Below are 27,553 nucleotides of genomic sequence, written 5' to 3' on the forward strand. Positions count from 1 at the left end.
ATAATTACACTTCTCTATATCACAGGCAATTATCTCAAATGAGTGGGTTTAGATCACATACTGTGAGTGCTGTGTTAGAGTGAATTAAAGCACATGCTGTCATGGTTTTTATTATTACGCTGCATGAGAAAATGGTCTATAGAACAGGACTATCTAGTCTATAGAACTAAATAACTTGCGTCTAGTTTTTTTATTCTTCTTAAGATGCAGGAAGCATGTTCCAGGATGCAACACACTTTTATGCATTTTTCTATGGATTTTAGTTTCAGTCATCTCAACCAGTAAACCGAGCAGCAGTGTCCTGGAAGCAGTTGTGTTTACTGTCGTCAGGCTGGATGTCATTTCATTTATCATATCTTCTTCAATGTATCTCTGAAGAATAGGCTTCTGTCATGAACCTCAAATGGATAAATCCCTGTGTAAATCTACCCGATGTCTCTGATCCTTCTCTACATCTGCAAACAATACCCTATAAAACTTGACATAACAGTATGGAAATATTTTGGAAAAACAGCAAGCGGTGTGAGTCCTAACAGTCTAGACATAAATCAAAGAGATTATTTTCTAAATCAAAGGAAAATTTTTGGTTTACATTTTCCATGCATTTTTTTCATTCAAATTGAAGGCATTCATTTTAGACAATGTTAGTAAATGGAATGAACTGAGGTTCATTACAAGATCATTTTATTTATGCAACTTACAATGTTTTCTTAAACAACCTGTAATATTTTAACAGTTGGTGATTATCATATCACAAAAAATATATATTAAAATGAATACATTAATAAACAGCAGCATGATTGGAAGTTTGGGGTGGGTAAAATTTTTTCAATGTTTTTGAAACTGAAAGTCTCTTATGCTCACCAAGGCTGTATTTATTTGATTAGAAATATAGTAAAACTGCATTGTTTTGAATGTGAAATATTATTACAATTTAACATAACTATTTTCTATTTTAAAGGTGCCCTAGAACTTTTTTTAAAAAGATGTAATATAAGTCTAAGGTGTCCCCTGAATGTGTCTGTGGAGTTTCAGCTCAAAATACCCCATAGATTTTTTTAAATTCATTTTTTTAACTGCCTATTTTGGGGCATCATTATAAATGAGCCGACTCAGGGCTACTGGCCCTTCTCCTGCTCCACGCCCACGGAGCAGGAGAATTGCCTTGAACAGTGCATAAACAAAGTTTACACAGCTAATATAACCCTCAAATGGATCTTTACAAAGTGTTCGTCATGTATGCGTCGGATTATGTGAGTATTGTATACTGTTATATTGTTAACATTGATTCTGAATGAATTTGAGACTGTGCTCCGTGGCTAACGGCTAATGCTACACTGTTGGAGAGATTTATAAAGAATGAAGTTGTGTTTATGAATTATACAGACTGCAAGTGTTTAAAAATGAAAATAGCGACGGCTCCTGTCTCCGTGAATACAGTAAGAAACGATGGTAACTTCAACCATATTTAACAGTACATTAGCAACATGCTAACAAAATATTTAGAAAGACAGTTTACAGATATCACTAAAAATATCATGATATCATGGGTCATGTCAGTTATTATTGCTCCATCTGCCATTTTTCGCTATTGTTCTTGCTTGCTTACCTAGTCTGATGATTCAGCTGTGCACAGATCCAGACGTTAATACTGGCTGCCCTTGTCTAAAGCCTTGAACATGGGCTGGCATATGCAAATATTGGGGGCGTACACCCCGACTGTTATGTAACAGTCGGTGTTATGTTGAGATTTGCCTGTTCTTCTGAGGTCTTTTATACAAATGAGATAAAAAGGAGGAAACAATGGAGTTTGAGACTCACTGTATGTCATTTCCATGTACTGAACTCTTGTTATTTGACTATGCCAAAATAAATTCAAGTTTTCATTCGAGGGCACCTTTAAATCATAAAGCATTAAATTGCACTTAATTTACTGACAGGCAATTGTTTGTATTGTTAAAGTGTTATTTAATGCTCACGTGTTTTCCGTTAAAAACAAATATTGGCTATGTACACATGGGTATCATTATTTCCCCTCTTGATCAATGCATGCATTTCTGTTCATCCATTAACAATAAGCTGGCTGATGTGTGTAGGCAGGGTGTAGAGGATGAGGAAGAGGAAAAGCCCCAGGATAACCAGAATGATCAAAGCAATGATGTACTTCTTGTACTTCTTCCAGATGAAGTACACAAAGGTCTTCAAGGGGTTCACAAACCAGTTGAAGGACGTCTTGGGACGGCTTGAGGGGACAAAAACGTATTTATGTAGCACATTTTAGCAAGTATATGACAATTAAAATAAAAAGATGCAAACTAGAAATTATGTTAATGCATTTTAGTCCCTTACTTTGGCTTGTCCAGAGGTTCGGGTTCTTTGCGTGCCTTTCCCACAGGGTTCTTCTCAGCTTCCTCAGCTGTCACCAATTGGAACTCTGCCTCTACTTTACCCTGCAAACCACAGAAATTAAGGGTTTGAGTCCGCCATTACAAAGTAAACAAGTGCGTTACTACCAGTTTCGGGGGTAACGCATTACACAGTAACGCGAGTTACGTAATCAGATTACTTTTTACAAGTAAATAGTAAAGTAACACATTAATTTTAAATTTACAACAAAATATCTGAGTTACTTTTTCAAATAAGAAAAAATAGAAAAATAAAAAAATAAAAACAAACAAACAAACCACCAGCCCAGATAAGAAAAGTAACGCAAAAGCAACGTAATGCATTACTTTCCATAAAAAGTAACACAATTAGTTACTTTTTTAGTAACGCAATATTTTAATGCATTACTTTTAAAAGAAACTTTCCCCAACACTGGTTACTACATTCGTTGTACTCAATCTTGGTGCACTGAAGAAGAAGTTCATGTACCATTAAGAGGAAGGTGCTTCCACTGTTGTCCACAAACTGCAGATCTTCTGGTTTCATTTTGCTACGCTTGCTGGCCTTCTTTTTCTTCTTCTTCTTGGTTTTCCTCTCTTGTTCTGCCTCTCTCTCCTCTCTCTCGATGTCCTCCTGGCTCTTTAGTTTGATGAGCGGCCACCAGCCCTTCATCCTCTTGCTGCGGAAGATGGAGAAGCGAGGGCCAGCCTTGTCTTTGGCCATCTTGATGCTGCACTGCTCTGATGATTTTGCTGCCCGGACCATATCGCTGAGACGCAACTCTATGGATCCTAGCCAAAACAGTTGAAAAGGAATTGATGTTTTTACTGACTAACTAGAAAATGTAACTAGAATTCATGTTTGACCAGTGACTAAAACCACTAACCCAAGAAGTCATTGGAACCGATGCGGTCATAATCCCAGACCTGAAGCACCAGAACAGCCGGCTGGCGGAACTCAGTCTCCTCAATGGCGAACAGAGAGTCCTTCTTCTTGTAGATGACCTCCTTCTCCGTAGGAAGATAGTCAAATTTGAAGACAAAGCGCCAGTTGAAGTTGCCTTCACCAGTGAGGGAATTAAAATGCACGTCCGTCTCCTGTTTCTCATCATCCAGACCTTTAATCCAGCTGGTGAATGTAATGCACATAAATGCACAAGCATATGTACATATATTTTTATAAACAAATATTACAAACTTATTATTTATTATAAATATAATTATAATACTTTTTATTAAATTTTAAAATGTATGTGCTGCTTAATATTTGTGTGGAAACTGTGATACTTTTTTTTTTTCAGGATTTTTGATGAAAATAGAAGTTCAAAACAACAGCATTTATTTGAAATAGAAATCTTTTGTAGCCCCAAAACTTTGAATGGTATAGTGTTAGTTTTTATAGAATATAATTAATGAATTTTTTATGAGAACTGTAAATGTTTTAAAGAAGCTTTAATTTATTTTCTTGTGCATCCTGACCCTTTAACATAGATGTCACTTGATGGCTCTCCAGTGAAAGGATTGACATCATCCAGTACAACATCGTCAGTATTCCAGATGATCACACGCAGCTCATAACTACAGACAAAGGATAAATATTCTATCATTACACAAATATAGCACATCAGCAAGATGTAAATTAAAAGAACAGACTGGTTATTCTTGTGAGAGATGTAGGAAGGAATCTTCAGATCTTTAATTCTATATATTAAATTTTTTTGGTGACATTGTGTCCTTTGAATAAGACATTAAAGGTGCCCTAGAACCAGTTTTTACAATGTAATATAAGTCTAAGGTGTCCCCTGAATGTGTCTGTGAAGTTTCAGCTCAAAATACCACATAATAAATTAATGTTTTTAACTGCCTATTTTGGGGGATCATTAACTATGCACCGATTCAGGCTGCAGCCCCTTTAAATCCCCTTTAAAATAACCCTCAAATGGATCTTTACAAGATGTTCATCATGCATACTGCATGCATGCTTGCTTGCTTACCTAGTCTGATGATTCAGCTGTGCACAGATCCAGACGTTAATACTGGATTGTCTTATGCCTTGAACATGGGCTGGCATATGCAAATATTGAGGGCGTACATATTAATGATCCCGACTGTTACGTAACAGTTGGTGTTATGTTGAGATTCGCCTTTTTTTCGGAGGTCTTTTAAACAAATGAGATTTACATAAGAAGGAGGAAGCAATGGAGTTTGAAATTCAGTGTATGTCTTTTCCATGTACTGAACTCTTGTTATTCAACTATGCCAAGGTAACTTCAATTTTTTATTCTAGGGCACCTTTAAAATGGTCACGCTCACTGTGAGGCATTATAAATATTGCTTCAGTATAATGTAATATCTTGATTACCTCTCTGGAAGTCTGGGTTTGATATTAACAGGTGGTGGTGGAGGTACATCTACAGGAAACATGTCAATCCACATGTGAACATAACCCTGCCAAGTAAAAGGCAAAGACAGAAGAGATTATGTCGCAACTACAAAGAGTAATTTGATTTTATAGAATACATCTTTAATTGGAGTAAAAAATGGGAAGGAATGACAATGGAAAATGCCACAAATCAAACTTGAACTTTGGTGCATGAGCACCACATTATTAAGTGTAAGTGAAGATTTAATCAAGGCTAAATGGGTTGACTAAGAATGCTAACAAGTCATTGTGTGTGATGGAGTCTGACCTGAGGAAGGCCTGGCTTTTCTGCATTAAGCAGTGAGCGAACCTCCACATGCTCAGGAACCAGAGGACATGCTCCCTCACAGAACTCTCTCATCTCTTTCCAGCGCTGAAGGACATTCAGAGCTTTATGCTCATCCAACTCTGCATAGTCTTCCTCTGTCTTCTTATTCTTCTTCAGCAACTCTGCAGCACCAAAGTCTCATATTAATAATCAGTTATTCATAAACGGATACATCCAACACGGTGTGTACAAGACCTCAGTCTCATTGAAAATGTATGGGTGCATCAACTAAATTTTATATTTATATATATATATATATATATATATATATATATATATATATATATATATATATATATATATATATATATATATATATATATATATATATATATATCCAGGTTCAATGTCATAAAACAATAAAAGGATATGAATATTTTATTATTTTATTTATAACCCCTTATTTATGAGCCAAACTCAATGTTTCTTTCAGAAAACAGGGAAACAGAACAAAATGTTTATTTTTGTTCTACATGAAGGTGCTTTATAACTTTTATTTTAAATTAATAAAACGCCATTTTCACCTTCTGGAAAAGCCTCATTGGGAATTTTGAAGATCTTGTTGAGAACTTTAATTTCAGACTCCCGGTACTCTGGAGATGGAATCCCATTTTTGCGGCAGAGCTCCAATAATATCGCAGTGGGTTTCTTGGCATCTCTCCATTTATTATATCCATCCCTGAAATCACAAGACAGTCTAATCTGATTTAACCTGTAGAGAGTCAAATGAAAATCAGGCTACAAAATGGCATGATTTGTCTCAGTCTAAAGTGCTGCAGCTGCAAACAATCAACTGAGAGCTCTCCTAATGTGAGCTTTAAAGCAGTCGATGAGCTTTCAGAAATCCTGATGATGATGAAGACAATAATGACAACGACAGTAGTGGTCACGACAAAGATAATAATGCTAATCATCATTATAATCATTATCGCCATCATCATCACAGGCTAAGGCCATTACCCACTTATCATAATGAAGGGCCAGGCCACACCCGGCACGGTGGCGGCTGAAGAAACGATTCTCCAGGTCCACGCGGGTCTCCCCAATCAGGTCATCGGAGCCCACAAGGTCATGGTCAAACACGTACAGCGTGAGCTCTGTCTCCAAGGGGAAGGACACGGTCAGCTCGAACACTCTGTGGGGAGACGAGGGCGCAGCACATTAAATCAGTAAACGAATCTGACAACAATGATATCAGACTAGTTTACAGCTGCCAATGTGCTTTCAAGAGTAAAAAATACAGCGAAAAATGCTATTTAATCTTTAATCTTAAAGGCGCGGCTTCCATTCTTACAGCCACCATACAGAACGCTATGGTTTCTCCCATTCATTTTGTGAATAGATGGCACTTACTCTCCAAACACTGGGTTCAGTTGTTTGGGAATGTAGCGCTCTTTGCTGTCCATTTGCTGCTGGCCAACTTTCACCACCACATAGGGGTCTGCCTTTCCATTTGGGTCTGTGGGTGCCAGATTGGTTGCCTTAGGGTTCACAAGGAAAAGAAGCATAAACAGTTAATTCAGATAAATGAACAGAAAATTCATGGAGACTTGAAGGAACACACCATACCATGCCAACATGCATGCAATGTGTATATTCTTGTATAATTGTGACACATGCAGGACTATTTAAAGGATTAATTCACTTTCACATTAAAATTTAATTTAAAATTACTCACCCCCCATGTCATCCAGGATGCTTATGTCTTTCTTTCTTCAGTCGAAAAGAAATTAAGGTTTCCAATGAAAACATTCAAGGATTTTTCTCCATATAATGGACTTCAATGGAGCCAAAACAGTTGAAGGTCAAAATTACATTTTACAGCGATCCCAGACAAGAAATAAAGGTCTTATCTAGAGAAACCATCGCTAATTTTCCAAAAAAAAAAGTAAATTTTTTATAAGTTTTAACCATAAATGCTCATCATGATGCTCATCTTGAACTAGCTCTCTTCTTCTTCACTATTTGAATTCCAGCAGTGTAGATAGTGCTAAGTGTATTACTGCCCTCCACAGGTCAAAGTTTGAACTAATTTTTATATGCAATATGCCAGTTCGATAGTATATAACAATTAGTTCAAACTCTAACCTGTGGAGGGCAGTAATACACTTAGCTGTGTCTACACTGCCGGAATTCTAATAGAGAAGAAGAGAGCTAGTTCAAGATGAACATTTATTGTTGTTTTTTTTCTTTTTTAAATGAGCAATGGTTTCTCTATGCTGCAACGAAACTGTAATTTTGACCGTTAACCGTATTGGCTCCAATGAAGTCCACTATAAGGAGAAAAATCCTGGAATGTTTTCATCAAAAACCTTAATTTAAGAAAGAAGGACATAAACATCCTGGATGACATGGGGGTGAATAAATTATCAGGAAATTTTAATTTGAAAGTGAACTAATCCTTTAATGGCAAAATGTAAATAGTGTAACTGAAGTAGAGACAGATATTTTCTTCTGTATTGTGACACAGCATAGAGAAACAGATTATCAGAAAAGATAGAAATGGAGGGCGGGACTTAATTCTATCAGTGGGTTGCTGATTGGATAGTGACAGATCTAAATGCGAGCTTGTAGATGATAGTTACCAGAAAGACGTATGCCGGTTCACCAAAAGATCGAGTTATATATATACATTTTCACTCATACATTGATATAAACAACCTAAAATCAAAAAAGTTAATGTGTACTCTGTCAACAAACTGTGTGCAGAATTGAAAACACACACACACACATATACATACATATATATATATATATATATATATATATATATATATATATATATATATATATATATATATATGTATATGTGTGTATATATATATATATATATATATATATATATATATATATATATATATATATATATATATATATATGTGTATGTATATGTGTGTGTGTGTGTTTTCAATTCTGCACACAGTTTGTTGACAGAGTAGACAATAAATTTTATTTATATATATATATATATATATATATATATATATATATATATATATATATATATATATATATATATATATATATTTTTTTTTTTTTTTTTTTTTTTTTTGGACCAACTGATACTCACTTTTACTACATACACCCTTACTAGGACTTTGATGGGTGTATTTTTGGGAATTGCATTAGTGATCTGACACTCTGCGTCCTCGTCTTCAGGAGCGATGGGGTATATCAGAAATGAACCCTGCAATGAAGCACAGCTTTGGTTTAACCTCTAATCCTTGACTTCCTTCATGCATGCCGTCACACTGTTGATGTAAGGCATGAGAGCTTGCCAAAACCACATCTCACCTTATATTTACCCATATATCTTGTACTTTCATCTTCCTCTTCATCATCCAGGCTGGATTTACCTTTGTATACAGGAAACGTGTGCAACCAATCCATGAACTGACTAAATTCATTTTCAAGTTCAGACTTGTAAAGCTGGAGAATGACATAAAAAAGAAAAAAGGAGGAAAATGTATACGGCAAATTGTTTTAGTTGGTCTATGGACAGAAACGAAACACTGTAAATATATTGAAATGTTTTCATAAATAAAAGAACTGCAGTTTGAAGAATATTTCAAACCTGTAAGGTGGCAATGTTCTTCCTCTTTGGAGCAGGAGGCTCTATTTCAATCACAGCCTCATCGTCCTCTACCTCTAGCGCAGACATGGTCAGTGGTGCTCCATCTGCACAATGTGACATTTTATTGATGTTTTGAAATACATTCAGTCACAAGTATTTTTCTTAAAGTGGAGAAAGCTCAAACCAAGTGGCATCTGTAAAGTGCAAACAAATTAGGCTAGACCTTTTCTTAGAATAAATTTCACTTTCAATCAGTCCATAGCTGATTTTAGAGTATGTATGAAGACATTTACCTTCAGATTTACAAAGGTGTCTTAGCAGACTAACCACAGGATTTGATATATTGAAAATGCATTTGACAATTCAATTTAAACCTCTGTCTGATTGCTTAGTGCAGTTTTATATGTATTTTCTTCTGAATTTGTTGCATTTATAATACCTCCATCTTGCCCATCTTCCAGGTCATCCTCTTTCTCCTCCTGAAGAAGAGATGGACACAGGACATTTATATGTTGAAGAAAACAATAAAGGCACACAATTTAAAACAATCCATTATCAAAATCAGTTATCACCTGTTTTTCGAGTTCAGCCAGTGACCCATAATATTTAGACCACCAATCAAGCTCCTCCTTTTCTGGTGGCTCCTCCTCTAACTCCTCCTCTTTTTTAATCACCTTTTTGATTGGAGACTGAAAATGTAGTTTTGCACAAATACTTTTATTTTCAAATTTAAATTCTGTCATTTACTCACCCTCATGACCTTCCATGGTTTTAATTTGTGAACAGGCCTTAACACTCTAAACACGAACACAGATTTTTAAAAGTCATACACACACATACACACACACACATTGAAAGCCTCCCATTTGGATGTCAGCAGGGGTCTTGGCTATGCAGTGACTGGCCAATTAATCAGAGTGATCTAACAGCAGGAGCTCAAACTGCCACAGGAACACACTTCACTGCGCTCAACAAACCAGCAGATTCACACCATAATCAACAGGTTAATGGGTGCAAAGGGCTTCACATTTAATAACTGCAGACTGTGGATGGTTAAAAACATGTGCGCTAAGTACTCATTAGGAGCTATTTCAAACATCCCAAAGCAGCCAACTAACGTCATCGCACCCAGAGTAGATACCCTATGACCACATGGTAGCTCTGTGTGGCTGAATAAAAGTGTTTGCAAAACCTCTGAAAACTGGTGGAAGATGTCAGATATAATTTTGTAACCGTTTTGCATGTAAATTTAAGGAACACTGAAGAAAGTGGTCATTCTTGTGGCCTGAAAATGGACGGTGGAACTTACTGTGACTAAGTTAAGAGGGTTGATAGGAATTTTGGAATGCTTCAATGGAAGTCCTCCTAAATCCATGGTAATCACTGTGGTTAGTGGAGTGGTCTTCTTGGGGGGCTTTTTTTCTAAAATCACAAAGACAATGTTTAGGAATTTGCCAAAATAAAAACCAGTCAATCACTAAGTTTAGATGTGAAGGTATACTGATATTAATGAAAATGTGGTAATTCTCCACTTATGTACAACACAGTTTATAAAGTATGGGGTCAGTACAATTTTTAATGTTTTTGAAAGAAAACTGGCTGCATTTATTTGATCAAAATAGAGTATTCTGAAGATATTATTACAACTTACATAAATCTGTGTTTTCTATTTTAATACATATAATATGTCATTTATTCCTGTGATGACAAAGCTGAATTTTTAGCAGCCATTACTCCAGTCTTCAGTGTCACATGATCCTTCAGAAATCAGTTTAATATGCTGAATTGGTTTTCAGGAAAATGTGATAATTTTTTTTTCATGATTCTTTAATGAGAAGAAATTTATTTGAAATAGAAATTATAATATTATAAATATCTTTACTGTCACATGATCAATTTAATGCATCCTTGCTGAATAAATATATTATTTTATTAAAAAAAAGAAAAGAAAAAAAAAGTTTTGAATGGTAGTAATGTGCATAATTTAAAACTTGGAATTGAGGGTCATTTAAACATCTTATTTAGAAACATCCTTCATTATTCAGGTAGAAATGAATATAATTATGATTGCAAAAGAAGTGTGTGTTCTGAAAATAAATTGGAGCAATAGTCTTCACAAACATTACAAGAAATGAGCAAATCTCCATATATAGACTGCAAAAGTCTCATGAGCTATATTTTGCAATTCATTGCAAGTAATTATTTTGTGTTGTTGTCGAAAACATGAATGAAAAATAATGAGTTGACTGAATTAATGTGCAAAATACTCAATATTAATCAACAACTGCTATGTCCAGCATTAAAAAAAAAAAAAAAACAGAATATGTACCTTAAACTAGAACAATATAAGAGTGTGATCACTGTCCTTTCTAATTTCAACAAAGTTTCATGCCATGCTTTTTTGTACAGCATGAGAGTCTTTTAAATGTAAAATATTTATGTACACATATATCAGGACAGCAGATGCTTTCATTTTGGCCTTTAAACCACAAACATATGAGCTATAGATGTTCCATACCCTCAGGCTCCTCCTCCTCATCTTTCCACTCCTCTTGGTCTCTGGGCCCAAATTGCACAATGTTTTGAACCACGTGAGTTCCCACCAGGACCAGCACCCCAAACGGCCTCTGCTCCATGACAAAGATAGTAAGAGGAGGATGCAGGTAGACAAGCTCTGGAAGTTCCTGAGGACACATAACCAGTTATGAGATATTGTGCAATTGTGATTAAAAAAAAAATTAACATACTTAAAAAGTATGCAGTAGATGATTAATTTTAAATCATCTTCATCAAATTGCATTGGCGTATGCAAAAGACATCACCAAGCAATCGTCATTAAAAACCTACAACTAACAAATACATTAATTGACTACATATTGTGCAATGAATCATTCTCAAGACATCAGACTATTAAGTTAAAAGAACTCAACAGAAGCCAGAATCTCACCAGCTTTGCTTTGTGATTCTGAGACAGGATATGTGATCAAAGCTTGCATGGCAAGTATGTTCTTAACACAGCTCTTAAGATAAGGTCTAATACTTTAATAAGAGGGAGTCTTACAACATCAAAGTGTTTAACCACATCACTGAAGTTGGGGTTCAGCTTATAGTCATGAATTTCCTCCGACTCGATCATCTTGCCTGCACACTCCATCTTCACTTGAGGTCGTTTCACCTCCAACAGTTTGACCCTTTTCAGATCCCTCAGGCCCCAGTACAGCACCTGCCATTTAAGGGTTTGAGTTGAAAACACTGTAGACGCGTACCAAACCAGTCAGCTCGCAAACTTGTGCAGTAGGTCACCACTTGTTACCATTTAAAATGCTCTCATGGGGATTGATTTATAAACACATCTGTTTCATCAATTTGTTCTTGTGCATTCAAGACCTTTAAATTTTGATGTTAAATACAACTCTTGTGATTTTGATTCAGTTTACTTCTGTTCAAGGTCGTGGCTTTGTACCTCTATTCTGTATTTCCTCAGCATGGGTCGAATTCCCGCTGGAATGATATAGCGGGATTCTTCTCCACTGCATTCTGGTTCTTTGGGGTCAACATCCAGTGGTAGAGCTGGCTGAGATGGATTCACAGCACACAAACATGACATTTAAAAGGTTTATTTTGACACGTTCAGTTGTATATAGAGGTGGAGTTGAATTTAGCAGACGGATTGGCTACAAGTCATCTTTATCTTCAGATAAAATATACTGTGTATATACACTAAGATTTTTTAGTAAGATTTTTAAGTTTAAGATTTTTTTTAAAGAAATTAATACTTTTTTTTTTTTAAATCTAGGATGCATTAACTGTGACAATAAAGACATTTATAATGTTGTGTTATGTTTCTTGAGCACCAAATCAGCATATCAGAAGGATTTCTAAAGGATGCTGGAAATGGTTAGTAGCTGCTGAAAATTGAGCTTTCTATTCAGATTTATCTTTCTATCCACTCAGATGTATAAAGCTGCTCTCTAACAGACAAATGAATGTTTTTAGTCATGTGAATGTGTGCGTTAAAGTAGATTCTCTACTCGGTCATTTGAACTGAAATTAATGAGAAAAAGCAGGGGTCCCACCTCTCCAAAGCTGGAGTAATCCAACTCAATTAGCTCAAAAGCAGCCAAAATTTCCCCAGCTTTGCTCTTGCCTTTTGTGATCTCAAAAAACTGCAGCTGGGGCTTTTCATATGGCTCTTCCACAAACTTCAGCTCTGGCTTTGCAAATGCACGACCAAGGGCTTGTGGAATGCCCTGTTGTAACATTCAAATATACCACACATAAATCAAATAAATTATAAATATAAATATTCCAAAGTCTGACATCCAGTTATCATATATAGAGAACTATTCATGAATATAAATACACTTTTTAACTGATCATAACATTTGAATGCATTGCAAACTATCACTCACTAGTTTGTTGTAGTCATAGATGTTGATGATGACCACAGGAGGGTCTTCTCTGTACTCGTCCTTACTGCCCTCCATCAGAACCTGATCATAGAAGAGTAACTCACACCATGTTGGGGATAGAGTTTCTTCCATCACCTACAAACAAAAATACAATCTTTTAACAATCCCTGAGACACAAAATTACAATCAATACAGACTGAATGATTAATTTATATGCCCATTCAGATCCTGTTGGACTTAATGGACCTGCCATAAATGTCCAATACATCAAAGTTAGTTTTCATATAGTGCTTTTCATATTCATTGCTTTTTATTGGGGACATAGAACACAATGAACTTTGTGTTAATATATGAGACCTACCCGTGTGACCTGACACTGAGTGTTGAACACAACCTTGGCAAAGGGGTCGGACAGTCCATTGTCATCAGCTGCAATGATGCCACGCGCCTGATAAATGTGAGCACGTAACTGGAAATAACGACTGTCTGGATGAAAGGACAAGGAAGGATGGTACTTTTCATTAAAGTGAATCCAAATGTCATCCAAATGGAAAAATATTGGATTTTAAAGCTGCCCCAGACAAATTATAGAGAATATCAGAGATGTTTGTATTGGATAAAGTACCTTCCACTGCTAATTTGGTAGGAGGCATGTTACGGGGAATCAATGTGCCAGATGTCGCCTCTTCATAAATGGGTCTAAACTCTGCTGGAAGGCTGGTGACACAGTTTTTTGCGTACTTTGTGATACCAAGCCACATATAGACTTCCAGTTTGGCAAAGATTTCCCCCACTGGCCCTCCAGGGGTCTACAAAACAAAAAGTATAAAAAGTAAGCCACACATATACATTTTTAACAAAACAACAACAACAACAAAATTGCTCAAAAACAACATTTCACTCCAATTTATTAATGTGAGGTTAAAGAAAACCCTTTCATTTATCAAAATATTTCGTGCCAGTTTTATTTTAGGAAACTAGTAATAAATTGTTTTGGACAGAACAAAGTGTTGCAATATGACGTTTGAAGGAATTCACCTTCATGTACACAGCAGTGATTTTCCCGCAGTCTTTGCCCTTCTCCTCCTCCACCAGTGAGAAGAGGATGGATGGTGCTGGGATCCTGGCATAGGCCACTCGCCTTCCTCCACTCAACATCCATAAAAACACATCAGGCAGTGTGCTCTGAGGCTGACATATGAGAACACAAACACACTTATATACAGTTCAGGTGGTAAAAAATTGTGTGTGTGATTATGTAATATATGTATATATAAATTAGTGTAAACATTAAGACATTGCATATCTTGATGGCATTACCTCAAGGGCCAGAAAGCGGAGCCTCTTTGCAATATTCTTGAGATCTGCTAGTCTTTCTTTAACTGTATTTTTGGTGACTCGCTTTTTTATTCTCAGGGTCTGTTTGGCCAGCAAAACCTGCAAAATAAGGCAATTATTATGACATTCTCCATGAAGACTGTTAGTGCTACTAAAACTAAACCATATATCCATGATACCAAAATCAATACAGTTTACTTACGATGTTTTTTTTGATGAGCCCCACACGGCACTTGTCAAGGTTGTTTTGCCGAGCACTTCTCTTTCGGTCTAAGTTACTGCTGTACTGCCTGAGAGCCGATGAGAACAAGCTTTCTATTATCCATAATGTGCTATGTAAGAAACAGCTACAATAAGTGAAATCGACTTAATACAATAGTCATGCAAATGTGTCCTACTTGCAAGAGGAAAAGAATTCCAGTACGACATCCACCAAACGTTCTTTAGACTTGATTTTTGATCTTTTCAACAGCATCTCCACTTCATCAATGCCATAATCCTTGAAGAATATAGGACATAATCCAAACTGAGACAATTCCAACAATGATGTGAAATGGATGAATTTTGTATTACATGAAGAGAATAAAGTGGCATTTTAAATTGCTAATTAAAAACAGAGTATTCAATTTCTGCACTGTAGCACTTGCCAGACGGTCAGCCATCTTGGACAACCAGTTGCTGTTGTGGAATCGCGAGGTGTGATCCTCAAAGTAGCTCCACACGAAGACGCATGGTTTCTCTCGGAATAAGGGAATGCAACTAAATGATCTAAATGAGAAAAATGTTGACGCTTTCAGTTATTCCTCCATAATCCTACTGCACTCCACATGGCAATAAGGATGTCATTTCACCTGTCATATTCAGTGGGCTGTGGTTTCCTGGGCACCGTGACGGATTTGTCCCGAGGCCCAGGGTTCAGAAGTTGATCTCTCTCCAGCTCATCATCTGATTCCAGCAGTGGCTGTCTATCCTCAGCCAGATTCTCCTGATTACCACTCTTGCTGGATTTCACTATCACGTCTGCAGTTTTACCATAGTTCCCTGTGAAGCGTCGTTGTTCTTGTATTCAAACAGCTGTTTATTTTAAGTGGTATGGGATGTGACATTATGATATGAAACAGTCCAGTCTTACCTATAGAGAGCTCAAAGGTGACAGGTTTGGTGCCAATAGAAGGATCAATCATTGTAACTTCAAAGAAAGATGCAAACAACAAAAATTCATCCTTCTCTCCAGTGAAATTCTGCATTAGAAAAAACAGATTAAATGTATGATTAAATGTCTGTATGATTAAACACTGACGATTAAATGTAATACTGTATATATATAATAATAGTTGTAACATCAGCATGATTGCAAGTGTGATGCTGTGATGTTTAAAAATAGCTCCAAACTAAGTCAAAGAAGGAAAGCCGTTGTTCGTCTCCAAGCAACACATAGTAGTGGTAAATAATTCCTGAATTAGTCAGCGTTTTGAACAAACTGAGTGAATGATTCAATGACTCACTCATAAAGATAGATACTTTGCTTTTTTTTCCAAATGAATCAGTGTTTTGAAAGAATCAGTTAAATGAATGATTTGTTGAATCACTCATAAAGACTTGTGACCAACTCCTGCATAACCAGTAACTGAAAAATCCCCACTTAGCCCCATGTATAATCTGAAATAATATATGATATAGCGTTTATCTTTTCTACAGGCAAACTTGGTCACTGACCTCAGGAAGAGGGTGAACATCTTCCACTTCCACTGTGACGGCAGCTGGTACCTCAGCGCCAACATCTTCAGATTCCTCGACAGGCCCACTGGGACTCTGCATTGCTGAATAAAATCATTCTCTAGTCAAGATTACAGTGCTAAAGCATCTTTGATACATGTTTGTGTGTGTATAAATGCAAAATTCCAATATGTGTATAAAGTTTACATTACATATTGACATTAAAAGTTGTGATCTCTGTGCAACTAGTGACAAACAACTTTCAGATACTTCAGACATCTGAAATTAGTTGAACAAACAGGTATCCCCACCCCAAGTCTCACAACATTGAGCTAATGTCATTATGTCTGGCCCATTCAGGATGCTCAAATAATCAGATTCCTTTCAGTGGCACCAGGGGCACAGAAATTACACACTTCACCATACATAATCTATAAATGATTACAGTGTGCATATTTTTATTTTAGAGGAATTATTTTATTTTTTTAATACCTTCTTTGCCTGCTGTTTTCTTCTCCTTGGACTTTCGGCTCTTGCGTTTAAGATTAAGCCTGCTAATTGGGCTCTTCACATTAGTAACAGTCTTACTCTCTGTCACCACAGCCGTAGGGGAGGAATAAACCTCCACACTCAGCGAGAGCAGCATTCTGCCCCTGTAGAAGATCCCTTCACTCAGACCTTCATTAAGATCCCTGTGGATGTCTCTCAGCGTGGAGTTTTGAGGAGAGCCGTAGAGATTGACCCAAGCTGGGCCAAAAGTGGGATTGAAACCTGATACAGAAAAGACAGGGAGTAGGTTGCAGAAGGTATAATAAAGTAGAAGTTGCTCAACAAGGAGTAAAAATCTGAAGTTGCCAGAAGGCACCTACAAAAAATGTTAAAAAGTTTTGGTTCTCACTAACTTTTTTTTTTTTTTTTTTTGCACCATACAATGGAAGTCAATGGGAACGAATCGGTTTGTTTACCAACATTATATAAAATATCTTCTTTTGTGTTTCACAGAAGAAAGAAAGTCAGACAGGTTTGGAACAACATGAGGGTGAGTAAATGATGACAGAAATTGCTATTTTGGGTAGAGTATCCATTTAAACTTGCAGTAATCAATATTAAAACTGACCATTTCGGTTGGGATTGGAGATTTGAAGAAGGTCCAGGAAGTGTGTTGCCACAGCCACATCTCCAATGTTGGCATCATCAAGGATCTGGATTTTGATCCGCCGAGCAAGAGGAGGAAACTGCTCAATGAAGGATATCTGTTCATTCCACTCGGGAGCATTGGTGTTGCTTTCTACAGATGTTTCCCCCTACCAAACATGTAAATATATTAATTTTCATGCATTTTAATTCTTTAATGCATTTATATATATACATATACAGTCGTGCTCAAAATTATTCACACCCTTTGTAAATATGTCCAAAGAAGTCTGTGAAAATAAATCTGCATTGTTAATACTTTTGATCTTTTATTTAAAAAATCTACAAAAATCCAACCTTTCATTGGAGAATAATAATTTTAAATGGGGGGAAAATCTCATTATGAGAGAAATGTTTTTCTCTAATACACATTGCTCACAATTAATCATACCCTTTTATTCAATACTTTTTGCAACCTCCTTTTGCCAAAAGAACAGCTCTGAATCTTCTTCTATAATGCCTGATGAGTTTGGAGAACACCTGACAAGAGATCAGAGACCATTCCTCCATGCAGAATCTCTCCAGATCCTTCTCTTCAGTTCACTCCACTCATTTTCTTTAGGGTTCAGGTCAGGGGACTGGGACGGCCATGGCAGAAGCTTGGTTTTGTGCTCAGTGACCCATTTCTGTGTTGGTTTTGATGTTTGTTTTGGATCACTGTCCTGATGGAAGATCCAACCACAGCCCATTACTGGATTTCTAGCAGAAGTGGTCAGGTTTTGATTTTTTATCTGTTGGTATTTGGTAGAATCCATTATTCCATGTATCTGAACAAGATGTCCAGGACCTCCGGCAGAAAAATAGGCTTACAACATTAAAGATACAGCAGTATATTTCATTGTACACATGGGGTACTTTGTGCACCAAACCCATCTTAAGTGTTTGCTGCTAAAAAAGCTAATTGTTTTGCTTCATCTGACAATATAACCGGATCGGTTCAATATAACCGGAACTTCGTTTGAAGTTCCAGTAGTGTCAGTTACTTTTCAAATGTTCTATGGTCAGATGAAGCAAAAAAATTTGCTTTTTTAGCAGCAAACACTTAAGATGTAAAAAATACCCCATGTGTACAATGAAATATACTGCTGTATTTTTAATGTTGTGGGCTTATTTTTCTGCTGGAGGTCCTGGACATCTTGATCAGACACATGGAATACCTGACTGTCCCTGTTAGAAGTCTTATAATGGATCTTCCATCAGGACAATGATCCAAACCAAACATCAAAATCAACACAAAAATGGGTCACTGAACACAAAACCAAGCTTCTGCCATGGCCGTCCCAGGCTCCTGACCTGAACCCTAAAGAAAATGAGTGGAGTGAACTGAAGAGAAGAAGCACCAACATGGAGCTGGAATCTGAAGGATCTGGAGAGATTCTGCATGAAGGAATGATCTCTGATCTCTTGTCAGGTGTTCTCCAAACTCATCAGGCATTATAGGTGAAGACTAAGAGCTGTTCTCTTGGCAAAAGGAGGTTGCAAAAAGTATTGAATAAAAGTGTATGATTAATTGTGAGCAGTGTGTATTGGAGAAAAACATTTCTCTCATAATGAGATTATCCCCCATTTAAAATTATTATTCTCCAAATGAAAGGTTGGATTTTTGTAGATTTTTTTTAAAATAAAAGATCAAAAGTATTAACGATGCAGCCTTCTTTGGTCATATTTACCAAGGGTATGAATAATTTTGAGCACGACTGTATATATATGTATATTTATTTATTTATTTTAGAGTATTTTACTATATTTTATAACTGACTGAATTTAATCAAAAAACTGTATGTTGACTGTATGTAATGCATTTGTTTGACAGGAACAGAGTTTAGGTTTGGCTCCTAAATCTATTTGAATTTTTTTTTTTTTTTTTTTTACATAAGACAAGCTCTGACATCATAACAATTTATTTTAAGCTGAAATGTTTGCTAACACCCTGTGTGGCAAGACTCCGAGAACAGTTCAAATACTGACGCACCTCAGCCCATTTAACAAACAAAAGCACTGTCAGGGTGTGTGTGTGTGTGTGTGTGTTGAGAATAGTGTTATTTTCCATAATTCCAGTGGGAGGAATTAATTTAAAAATGAAACCAGAACATCATAAGGAAAAGAAACTCTTAGATTTAGATCATTTGACTGTTTAAATAGTACTGTCAAGCAAGTATGAGTTTAAGCAAACATATCGTGAGAAACACTTTCAGTTCTTCTGGCTTAAACGTTCTGTGTTGGAAATACTCTGAATAAAATTATCTTATTCAAAGTTAGATGTAAAGAAAATCACCCGCTGTCCTGCGAACGTGACCTGAACATAAGGGTCAAGGAAAACCTTCTTGTCTCTCATTATCTTCCCCATGAAACCAGAGTTCATGCTGGGTAGGCCTTCAGCTCTGAAGATCTTTAGGATAAACTTTGCCCATGGACGTTCTGATGGCATCCTCTTTGGAAGGAGAAGGTTCCTACATGTCACATGAAAATGTACCAAAATATATTAACCTTCAGATGCTGAAAGGTATCTACTGAACACATTGATGCCAATGACCAAAGAACCAAACATCTAATATTAATGTTTCTTTTAGGGGGAATGGTTTCATAAGAGGAGAACAGCCATGTAACATAAGGCAAGCTCTTACTTTTCAATGTCATCGTTCTGGCTGCCAGCTGGTGCCAGGCTGACCATGCCCATAGGGTCTCCTTTCATTACCACACTCACTGTGCACTTCACATAGCCTTTAATTCCTGAGCGGGTATCTTTTGGGTCAGTAAGCGGAGCCCATTTCTGGTAGAAACGGTGATCTGTGAAATATATCGGCTGTGTTAAGTTGTTGTAATGATCAATGTTACAGTTTCTAAGTAGACCTATAATCTGGGGAAGAGTTAATTATAGTCATTAAAACGTCTAGGGAATGTCATTGTTTTACCAATGCAATCTATGCCTGTATTGTTCACCCAAATCTTGCAAATAGCAGTTATAGTTTCTTTAGCTTGGTTTATATAAATATTAAACAGGCTATATGTACAATTCAGAAACATTGCTATTAGCGACACTGGTGACCATTAAGTAGACTTCACACAACGTAAAAAGAAGTTGTTAACACACTGCTGAGAATGACGTATAGATGAATATGTATATGTTCTGTACTTTTTCCTCTCAATATCAAAATAAACATCGGCACAAAGCGATATGGATATGTTTGTACAAGCTCTGCAATTCACCGGCATCATGTCGACAGATGAGGTAAAATTATACTTACTAGCCTACAAATCTGGCTATCTGAGACTATATTTTGAATTAATCCCTTTTACATTGCCATTACAGTACAGAATAGCTCTTTGGGCACTATCATGAACATAAGCATTCCTTCCATCTGCCATAGAACGGAAGAGAGGCTTTCGGGAACACACATAAATGTCACATTATTTTGATTTTCCCGGTAAAAACGTCCTTAGTCCTTCACATAAAAATCAGTCTGCAGGCTTTCATAGACAAACTAGGAAGCCTGGTAAGGTCTCATTTTTTAAAGTTTTGTCTCAAGCTGTTCACACACTGACAATAAAATGTGATTAATACATTAAAAGTCTTACAGATATAGCCCCTTTATGTGCTAAAACGTGATGCTACCTGGCTGCTGATGCACTGTGCTAATGTCAATCTTAAAGGTTCCTATGTGGGTCATCAAAAAGGCAAGGATTTTCTTGTGAACCACCTAAAATATAAGAACAAATAAAGAAAATAGCCATGATTCATACAACACGTGAATAAAATATAGTATCAGATAACAAAAATATAATATATAAATGACATTGCTTAAAGGTACACTATGTAACTTTTTTTCAAAAAGTCAATACATCATCAATCCTTCTTCCAAAATATGTTTTGCTCTACCTTGATTCACTATGGTAGGACTATTATAAGTGTTTATATTTTAGACCTTGCTGGATGGTTTTTGCGGGAAATTTCTTACATATGTCACTCGTCTCATCATATTCATAAATAGAGAAAAGTTACTCAGGTTACTTTGTATATGGTGTGGAAGTGGCATAGGTGAGAAAGGTTGACATGGAGCACACTAAATCTAGGACCTCCAGGGAATCACCCATTTAAAAAAAAAAAAAAAAAAAACAGAGTAGAGGCTGCTGGCAAAAAGAGAATGAGACAGAGCTCGTAATAAAAATCAACATTGGCTTAACTTTTTGGAGATTAGCTACAAGAACTGAGGGATTTGAAATGCTGTAAAACGTGGATGTGGAGATGGATAGCCTACATATATACGAAATTTATGTAAATCCCTTTAAATCTTTCCCACACAGCAGGAGACTCCTAGACAGATCCGCATTCAAGTCGCCAAACCCGCTTGACTGTCACATTCGTTTTGGCGCCGCACAGAGGATCAGCTCCGCCTCCGGGTGGCGCCGTAAATTCTACTGTCAATCAGCGGACCCTAAGCGGACCCATGTCAGATCCGCGCACGTGACTTTACTGTAACGGTTGTATAATTTTGCGGGTCCCAAACGGACCCGCCGCGGAGGTAAGGTTTTAATCGCGGATGCAGCGCGGAGCCACGGCGAGTCCGTGATCCGCATTCATTGCGGATCCATCACTGCACGCAAGTGGACGCCGATACGGGTCCGTTTGCGGATACGTTCCGGAAGCTGCGATACCTCCGCGGCCGATCCGCCACGGAGTGCTTTTGCTGTGTTTTGTTTGCATGTCTCTAGTGTCTCTGGAAATACTTACAGTAATTTCAATCACTTTATCAAAAAGCACGTCTTGTGTCTCTTGGAATTCAAACATGAAGTTCTGAAAGACAAAAACAATCAGAGAGACGCTCAAAGCTTTCAGATGCAACAGTATCATTTCTCTGTGATGTTATCATTAGTTGAGGTGTGGACTCTGCTATTCTCGTATATTTAGAACAATATTTAGAACTATATCTTTTTTGTTATTTTATCTTGGTGTGAATTGGCCTTAATGGGTAGTTTTTTGCAAGCAGTTACCTCATTATAAAATGGACAATTGGTAGACTTCTGAGTAGCTGTGTGCCTTTTCTCATCCCCAATAGTCACATACACTGCTGGATTGATGTTCACCCCTACCAATTTCTGAGCTTCAATCACATTTACATTCACCTGAGGGGAAAAAATAGTGAAATAGAAGACTTTACCCTAGTAGATTCTCATCAAAGAGTGTCAGCTATGAGGTAAACAATTATTTGTATACGAAATAAGTATGTTTTCCTCATTGGATTGTTTTACCTGGAAGGACTTCACTTTAGGTGTGATAGCAAGCTCGTGCTTTGCTATAGCTCTGCAACGACTACACACATGAACAAAGCTGTGAGTCAGTATTATTTATCAAACTCGTTACATTCTCAGATTAGATTTCAAATATGGGAATTACATGATGGGTCATTTTTAGTTATGCAATGTGTAATGTATTGTATTACACTGCAATATAATATGCTTCATAATGGAGTAATGTATTACACTAAAAGGTAATTGAAACGCACCTCAAAATGGGAGTGAATGTCACATTGGCACATTCAATATCTGCAAAGTCATAATCATCATCATAGTCATTGTCATCATCTTCGTCTCCGTTCTCATCATCAGTTTTCAAGAGGCTACGACCAATCATCCTGGTTTCACGATCCAGCTGCTGAGGACGCAGGCCATCTGAAGAGCTGCGAATTATTGAGAATATCAGTGTTAATACCATGAATAAAGGACATGAAAATGAATAGTTGACCATACTGAAGATGTCTTACCTTGGTTCTGTAAAACCTGTGTTTCTGATGACAAGCTCTGAGCTGAAATGGAATAGAGAAAATGAGATAGATGGATGGATGGAAGGAAGGGGGATGGAGAAGGAGGAAGAAAGTAGGAAGAATGAATGAATGAAAGGATGGACGAAATTACAGAAGGAAGAATGGATACACAAGAAAAAAAGGAAGAATAGAAGGTAATAGGTGAAGGAAAGATGGATGGATGGATGGATGGATGGATGGATGGATGGATGGATGGATGGATGGATGGATGGATGGATGGATCCATCCAAACAAGGAAAAAGAAGGCAGGAAGGAAAAACTTAGAATGGATGGATGGAAGGAGTGGAAGTAATGGATGAAGGGAAAATGATTGGTAGGGACAGAAAAAGGAAAGTATGGAAGAATGGATGAAAAGAAATAGAAGTAATGTAGGAAGAAAGGATAGATAGATAGATAGATAGATAGATAGATAGATAGATAGATAGATAGATAGATAGATAGATAGATAGATAGATAGATAATTGAATATAATGGATAATTGAATATAATGGATAAAAGCAGTGGAAGCAATGAAGGAGGGAAAATTGATGAAAGAAGAGATGGATGGATGGAGGGATGGATGGATGGAGGGCTGGATGGAAAAACAAAGGAAAGAAAAAGTTTTAATGGATAAAAGCAGTGGAATCAATGAAGGAAAGGGAAATTTATGAAAGAAGGGATGGATGATGGAAACTGGAAGGAAGTCAAGAAAGATGGAAGGAAGGATGGACAGAAGGAAGGAAGAATGTATAGAAGAAAGGAAAGAATGGATGAAAAGAAATAGAGAAAGGAAGTGCAAAGAAAGAACAAATGGAAGAAAGGAATGGATGGATGATGGATGGATGAAGGAAAAGAAGGAAGAAAGTAGGAAGAAATAAAGATTGAAGGAAGGAAGGAAATAGAGAAAGGAAGGAAAGATGGAAGGAAGGTAGGTAGGAAGAAAGGATGGAAGAAATGACAGAAGGAAGAATGAATACACAAGACAAATAGGAAGAATAGAAGGTAATAGATGAAGGATTGATGGATGGATAGAAAGAGCCATCCAAACAAGGAAAAGAAGGTAAGAAGGAAAAAGTTAGAATGGATGAACGGAAGGAGTAGAAGTAATGAAAGAAGGGAAAATGAATGGGAGGTACAGAAGGAAGGAAGATGGAAGAATGGATGAAAAGAAATAGAAGTAATGTAGAAAGAAAGGATGGTAAACAATGGATAAAAGCAGTGGAAGCAATGAAGGAAGGGATGGATGGACGGATGGATGGATGGATGGATGGATGGAAAAAATGAAGGAAGAAAAAGGTTATAATAGATACAAGCAGTGGAAGCAATGAAGGAAGAGAAATTGATGAAAGAAGGGACAGATGGATGGATGGAAGAATTGATAGAAGAAAGGAAAGAATGGATGAAAAAAGAGAAAGGAAGTATGAAGAAAGAATGAATGGAAGAAAGGAATGATCCTAGTTTACCCATCACTGTCCTCTTCTTTGATGAAGTCGTCATTGTCCCATCCCCCCGCAGTCCCTTGAAGAGGGCTGTACTTCACCTCCAGCTCGATGTAGATCTACACCATGAATTCCATCATCACATACCAACACAAAAGAGCTTCAATCACACCTAATTACACCATATGAACTAGAATGATTCAATAATCTTTCACCACACCAATGTTAGATTATCATGAAGTGTATTTGTTTAAGGGATGTAACAGGAGTGTGGAGTGTGGAGTGTGCAGGAGCTCAAGGCGGCTCTTCATCACTCACATCAGTAAGACTGTGCTGACTGTCTGTTAGAGACTCGCGGAGAAGCAGCTGCCCCACAGTCACCACATGCTGCAGGCTGATCACCAGCTTCCCCAGCAATCTGTGCGCACATATACAGCTCTCTTATGTTTCAAATATTATTTGTTATTAATCAATCAGTTCATTTCCCTCTTTTCGTATGAATACTTTCAGTATGAGGGCTGATTCGTGTTCTGACCTGTTGCTGAACATCCTACTACAGTTGTAGACACTGATTGACAGAACTTCATCCCTTTCAACTTTCCCATAGTGAGGCCATCTGAAGTGCTAAAGTCACATAAATATACAATATCAGAAAACAAAACAAAAAACAGTAAAAACAAGTTCATTTATTAATTTTCAGCATCATTACTCTAGTCTTTAGTGTCACATGATCCTTCAGAAATCATTCTAATATGCTGATTTAATGCTAAAAAAAAAACCATTATCTTCAACACTTGTACGGCTTAATAATTTGGTGGATATTGTGATGAATAGAGTTTAAAAAACAGCATGTTGTATGTTTGTATGTCTTAGATCTCTCCTGACACACATTTATATAGGTTTGTGTTAGATCACTCCCTTCTTTACAGTCACTGCATTTCTCATAAATGAAAATCCCAAAGACTTCCTCTTCATAAAGCAGTGTTGAAAATGATTTATCTTCAGTCAGGCTGAACAGCTTTTCTTGTCCTTCCCAACATTCTAATATCTGTTAGCTTAAGTTAAAGGATAACCTTGTGACAGACCTCTAGTCAAATATTTTAAGTTCATCACTGTATCTGAGCTCATAGATGTGGCTGTTTACAAGATCGAGAATGTTCAAGTCCCTTATATCAATGGTAAGCAACCACTAAAGGTGTGGTTAACATGAAGATCTCCTCCCAACATTCACAACCAAACACTGATTTTCTCTCAACTATATAACAATAAGCAGCTACATTTGTTGCTTTTACAGTTTTTCCACACAACTGTAAAAGCAACTGTACACATTTACTATGAGTAAATTAAAAAATTCATAAAAAGTGAAGTTGGTTAAAGGGTTAGTTCACCCAAAAATAAAAAATTCTCTCATTAATTACTCATCCTCATGTACCCATAAACCATTTGCTATATATTTTATATATACATGTCCTGAAATTCTTATGTATTCCCCCCTCCTTCACGAGTATTGGAACACGAGTGTTTACCACCGGCATTCGCTGTGTCGTGTTTTTTGGATTCATTATGTCGGACTCACCACAGGTAACTCATAATCTGCAGTTGTTACTCCTGTCTCCTGACAAAAACATCGCATGCAGCACCTGTGGAGTGTGGAAAGTTACTGGAGAGCGCAGCCGCGCTCGTCTCTCACAAGGAACGTCACGGCAGTGATTGACAAGCCAGAGGGCCAATCGTTTACGCGATGATCGCGTAAACGATTGGCTGATGTTTTTAAGGCCCTACCTCGTGCACGGATGATGTATATTAAGATTATTACTTTCAGTGCACCTAATAAATAGTCTTTTATCAGTTAGTAAAGAAAATGTATAAAACAAAACATTCTCTTTAGCACCTTTAATAATTATAAAATATGCTCCTTGAGCACCAAATCAGCATATTAGAATGATTATCTGAAGGATCATGTGACACTGAAGACTGGAGTAATGATGCTGAAAATTCAGCTCAGCAAACACAGGAATAAATTGCATTTTAAAATATATCAAAATAGAACCGTTTTTTTTAAATAGTAATAATATCTTACAATATTACTGTTTTTCTAAAATAAGTGTAGCTTTGGTGAAAATGAGATTTCTTTCAAAAAACATTAAAGAATCTTACTGACCCCAAACTTTTGAATGGTAGAGTAGCTACTAATTATCTTTCATGACTGGAGTTGTAATTAAAATATTAGCTGTTTTTGTCAGCATCCTGTAGTGATTATGTGATCATAACTTTTAAAAAAAGCAGCTGATAAATGAAGTTAATCGTAAACGCATACAACCGAAACTGAGTTACCTCATTGAAGATGGCTATATTCTCACACTGAAGGATCCTGGTTTTGTGAGTAAATCCTGCACCGTAAACAAATGTTTTAAAATAGTAACATGGTATAAGGAATGGAAGTCTTGTATATAAAAGTTACAAAATATTAGTCCCTCAAATCATTCCCCACATATTGCTTAAGCATTTAATATTTATGTAAAATATATATTTCAAAAACAATAATTCTCCAATTGAATAGACAATATTAATCATATGGCAAAATACTTATTCCTCAATGTCCAGCACTTACCTCTAAAAGACAACTCCACTTTTCTATCATATTTCCCTGGTAGATTATATATCTTCTTTAAAATGACAGTGATAGACATGGCAGAGTGCTGCTGTGTTTCAGCGTCTTGTAATCCTGATCCACTGTTAGCTTTAAGTGCAGTTGGTCCTCATTGTTTTTAAGGTACAATTATAATCTAACTTGAAATAAGCAGTAGACCAATCAATCCTCAATTAAGCCAATTTCAAATATCCAATACACATGTGGCCTTCAAAAACATCGTCAGACTGTACAATCCTAAACCCTGAGGAACAGTGCTGGAATTCCAACTGAAGGAAAACTCCCTAGGCAGTAGAGG

The 27,553-nt window shown here is 36.7% G+C and overlaps 1 protein-coding gene across 1 annotated transcript; it reads right to left on the reverse strand.

Annotated features, from left to right (window-relative positions):
* Positions 1-442: 442 nt before the first annotated feature.
* On the reverse strand, positions 443-27,486 carry LOC137021061 (fer-1-like protein 4). Its single transcript, XM_067387260.1, has 46 exons — positions 27,217-27,486; positions 26,940-26,995; positions 25,141-25,229; positions 24,924-25,023; positions 24,630-24,724; positions 23,128-23,169; positions 22,870-23,043; positions 22,616-22,676; positions 22,358-22,489; positions 22,098-22,160; positions 20,982-21,066; positions 19,993-20,155; positions 19,644-19,818; positions 17,292-17,478; positions 16,667-16,945; positions 16,175-16,278; positions 15,591-15,699; positions 15,310-15,499; positions 15,106-15,226; positions 14,857-14,957; positions 14,661-14,748; positions 14,441-14,557; positions 14,159-14,311; positions 13,746-13,929; positions 13,482-13,606; positions 13,121-13,255; positions 12,785-12,958; positions 12,172-12,282; positions 11,770-11,931; positions 11,227-11,392; positions 10,018-10,130; positions 9,281-9,397; positions 9,148-9,187; positions 8,709-8,812; positions 8,429-8,563; positions 8,205-8,321; positions 6,488-6,615; positions 6,099-6,269; positions 5,659-5,813; positions 5,075-5,256; positions 4,747-4,832; positions 3,864-3,962; positions 3,272-3,513; positions 2,875-3,176; positions 2,350-2,450; positions 443-2,242 (listed from the first exon to the last, which is right to left on the reverse strand). The coding sequence occupies exons 1-46, from the start codon at positions 27,293-27,295 to the stop codon at positions 2,062-2,064; spliced, it is 6,093 nt and encodes a 2,030-aa protein (XP_067243361.1). The 5' UTR covers positions 27,296-27,486; the 3' UTR covers positions 443-2,061.
* Between the last annotated feature and the right edge of the window lie 67 nt (positions 27,487-27,553).

The sequence above is a fragment of the Chanodichthys erythropterus genome, chromosome 6 (assembly GCF_024489055.1).
Source record: "Chanodichthys erythropterus isolate Z2021 chromosome 6, ASM2448905v1, whole genome shotgun sequence".
Classification (NCBI taxonomy): Eukaryota; Metazoa; Chordata; class Actinopteri; order Cypriniformes; family Xenocyprididae; genus Chanodichthys; species Chanodichthys erythropterus.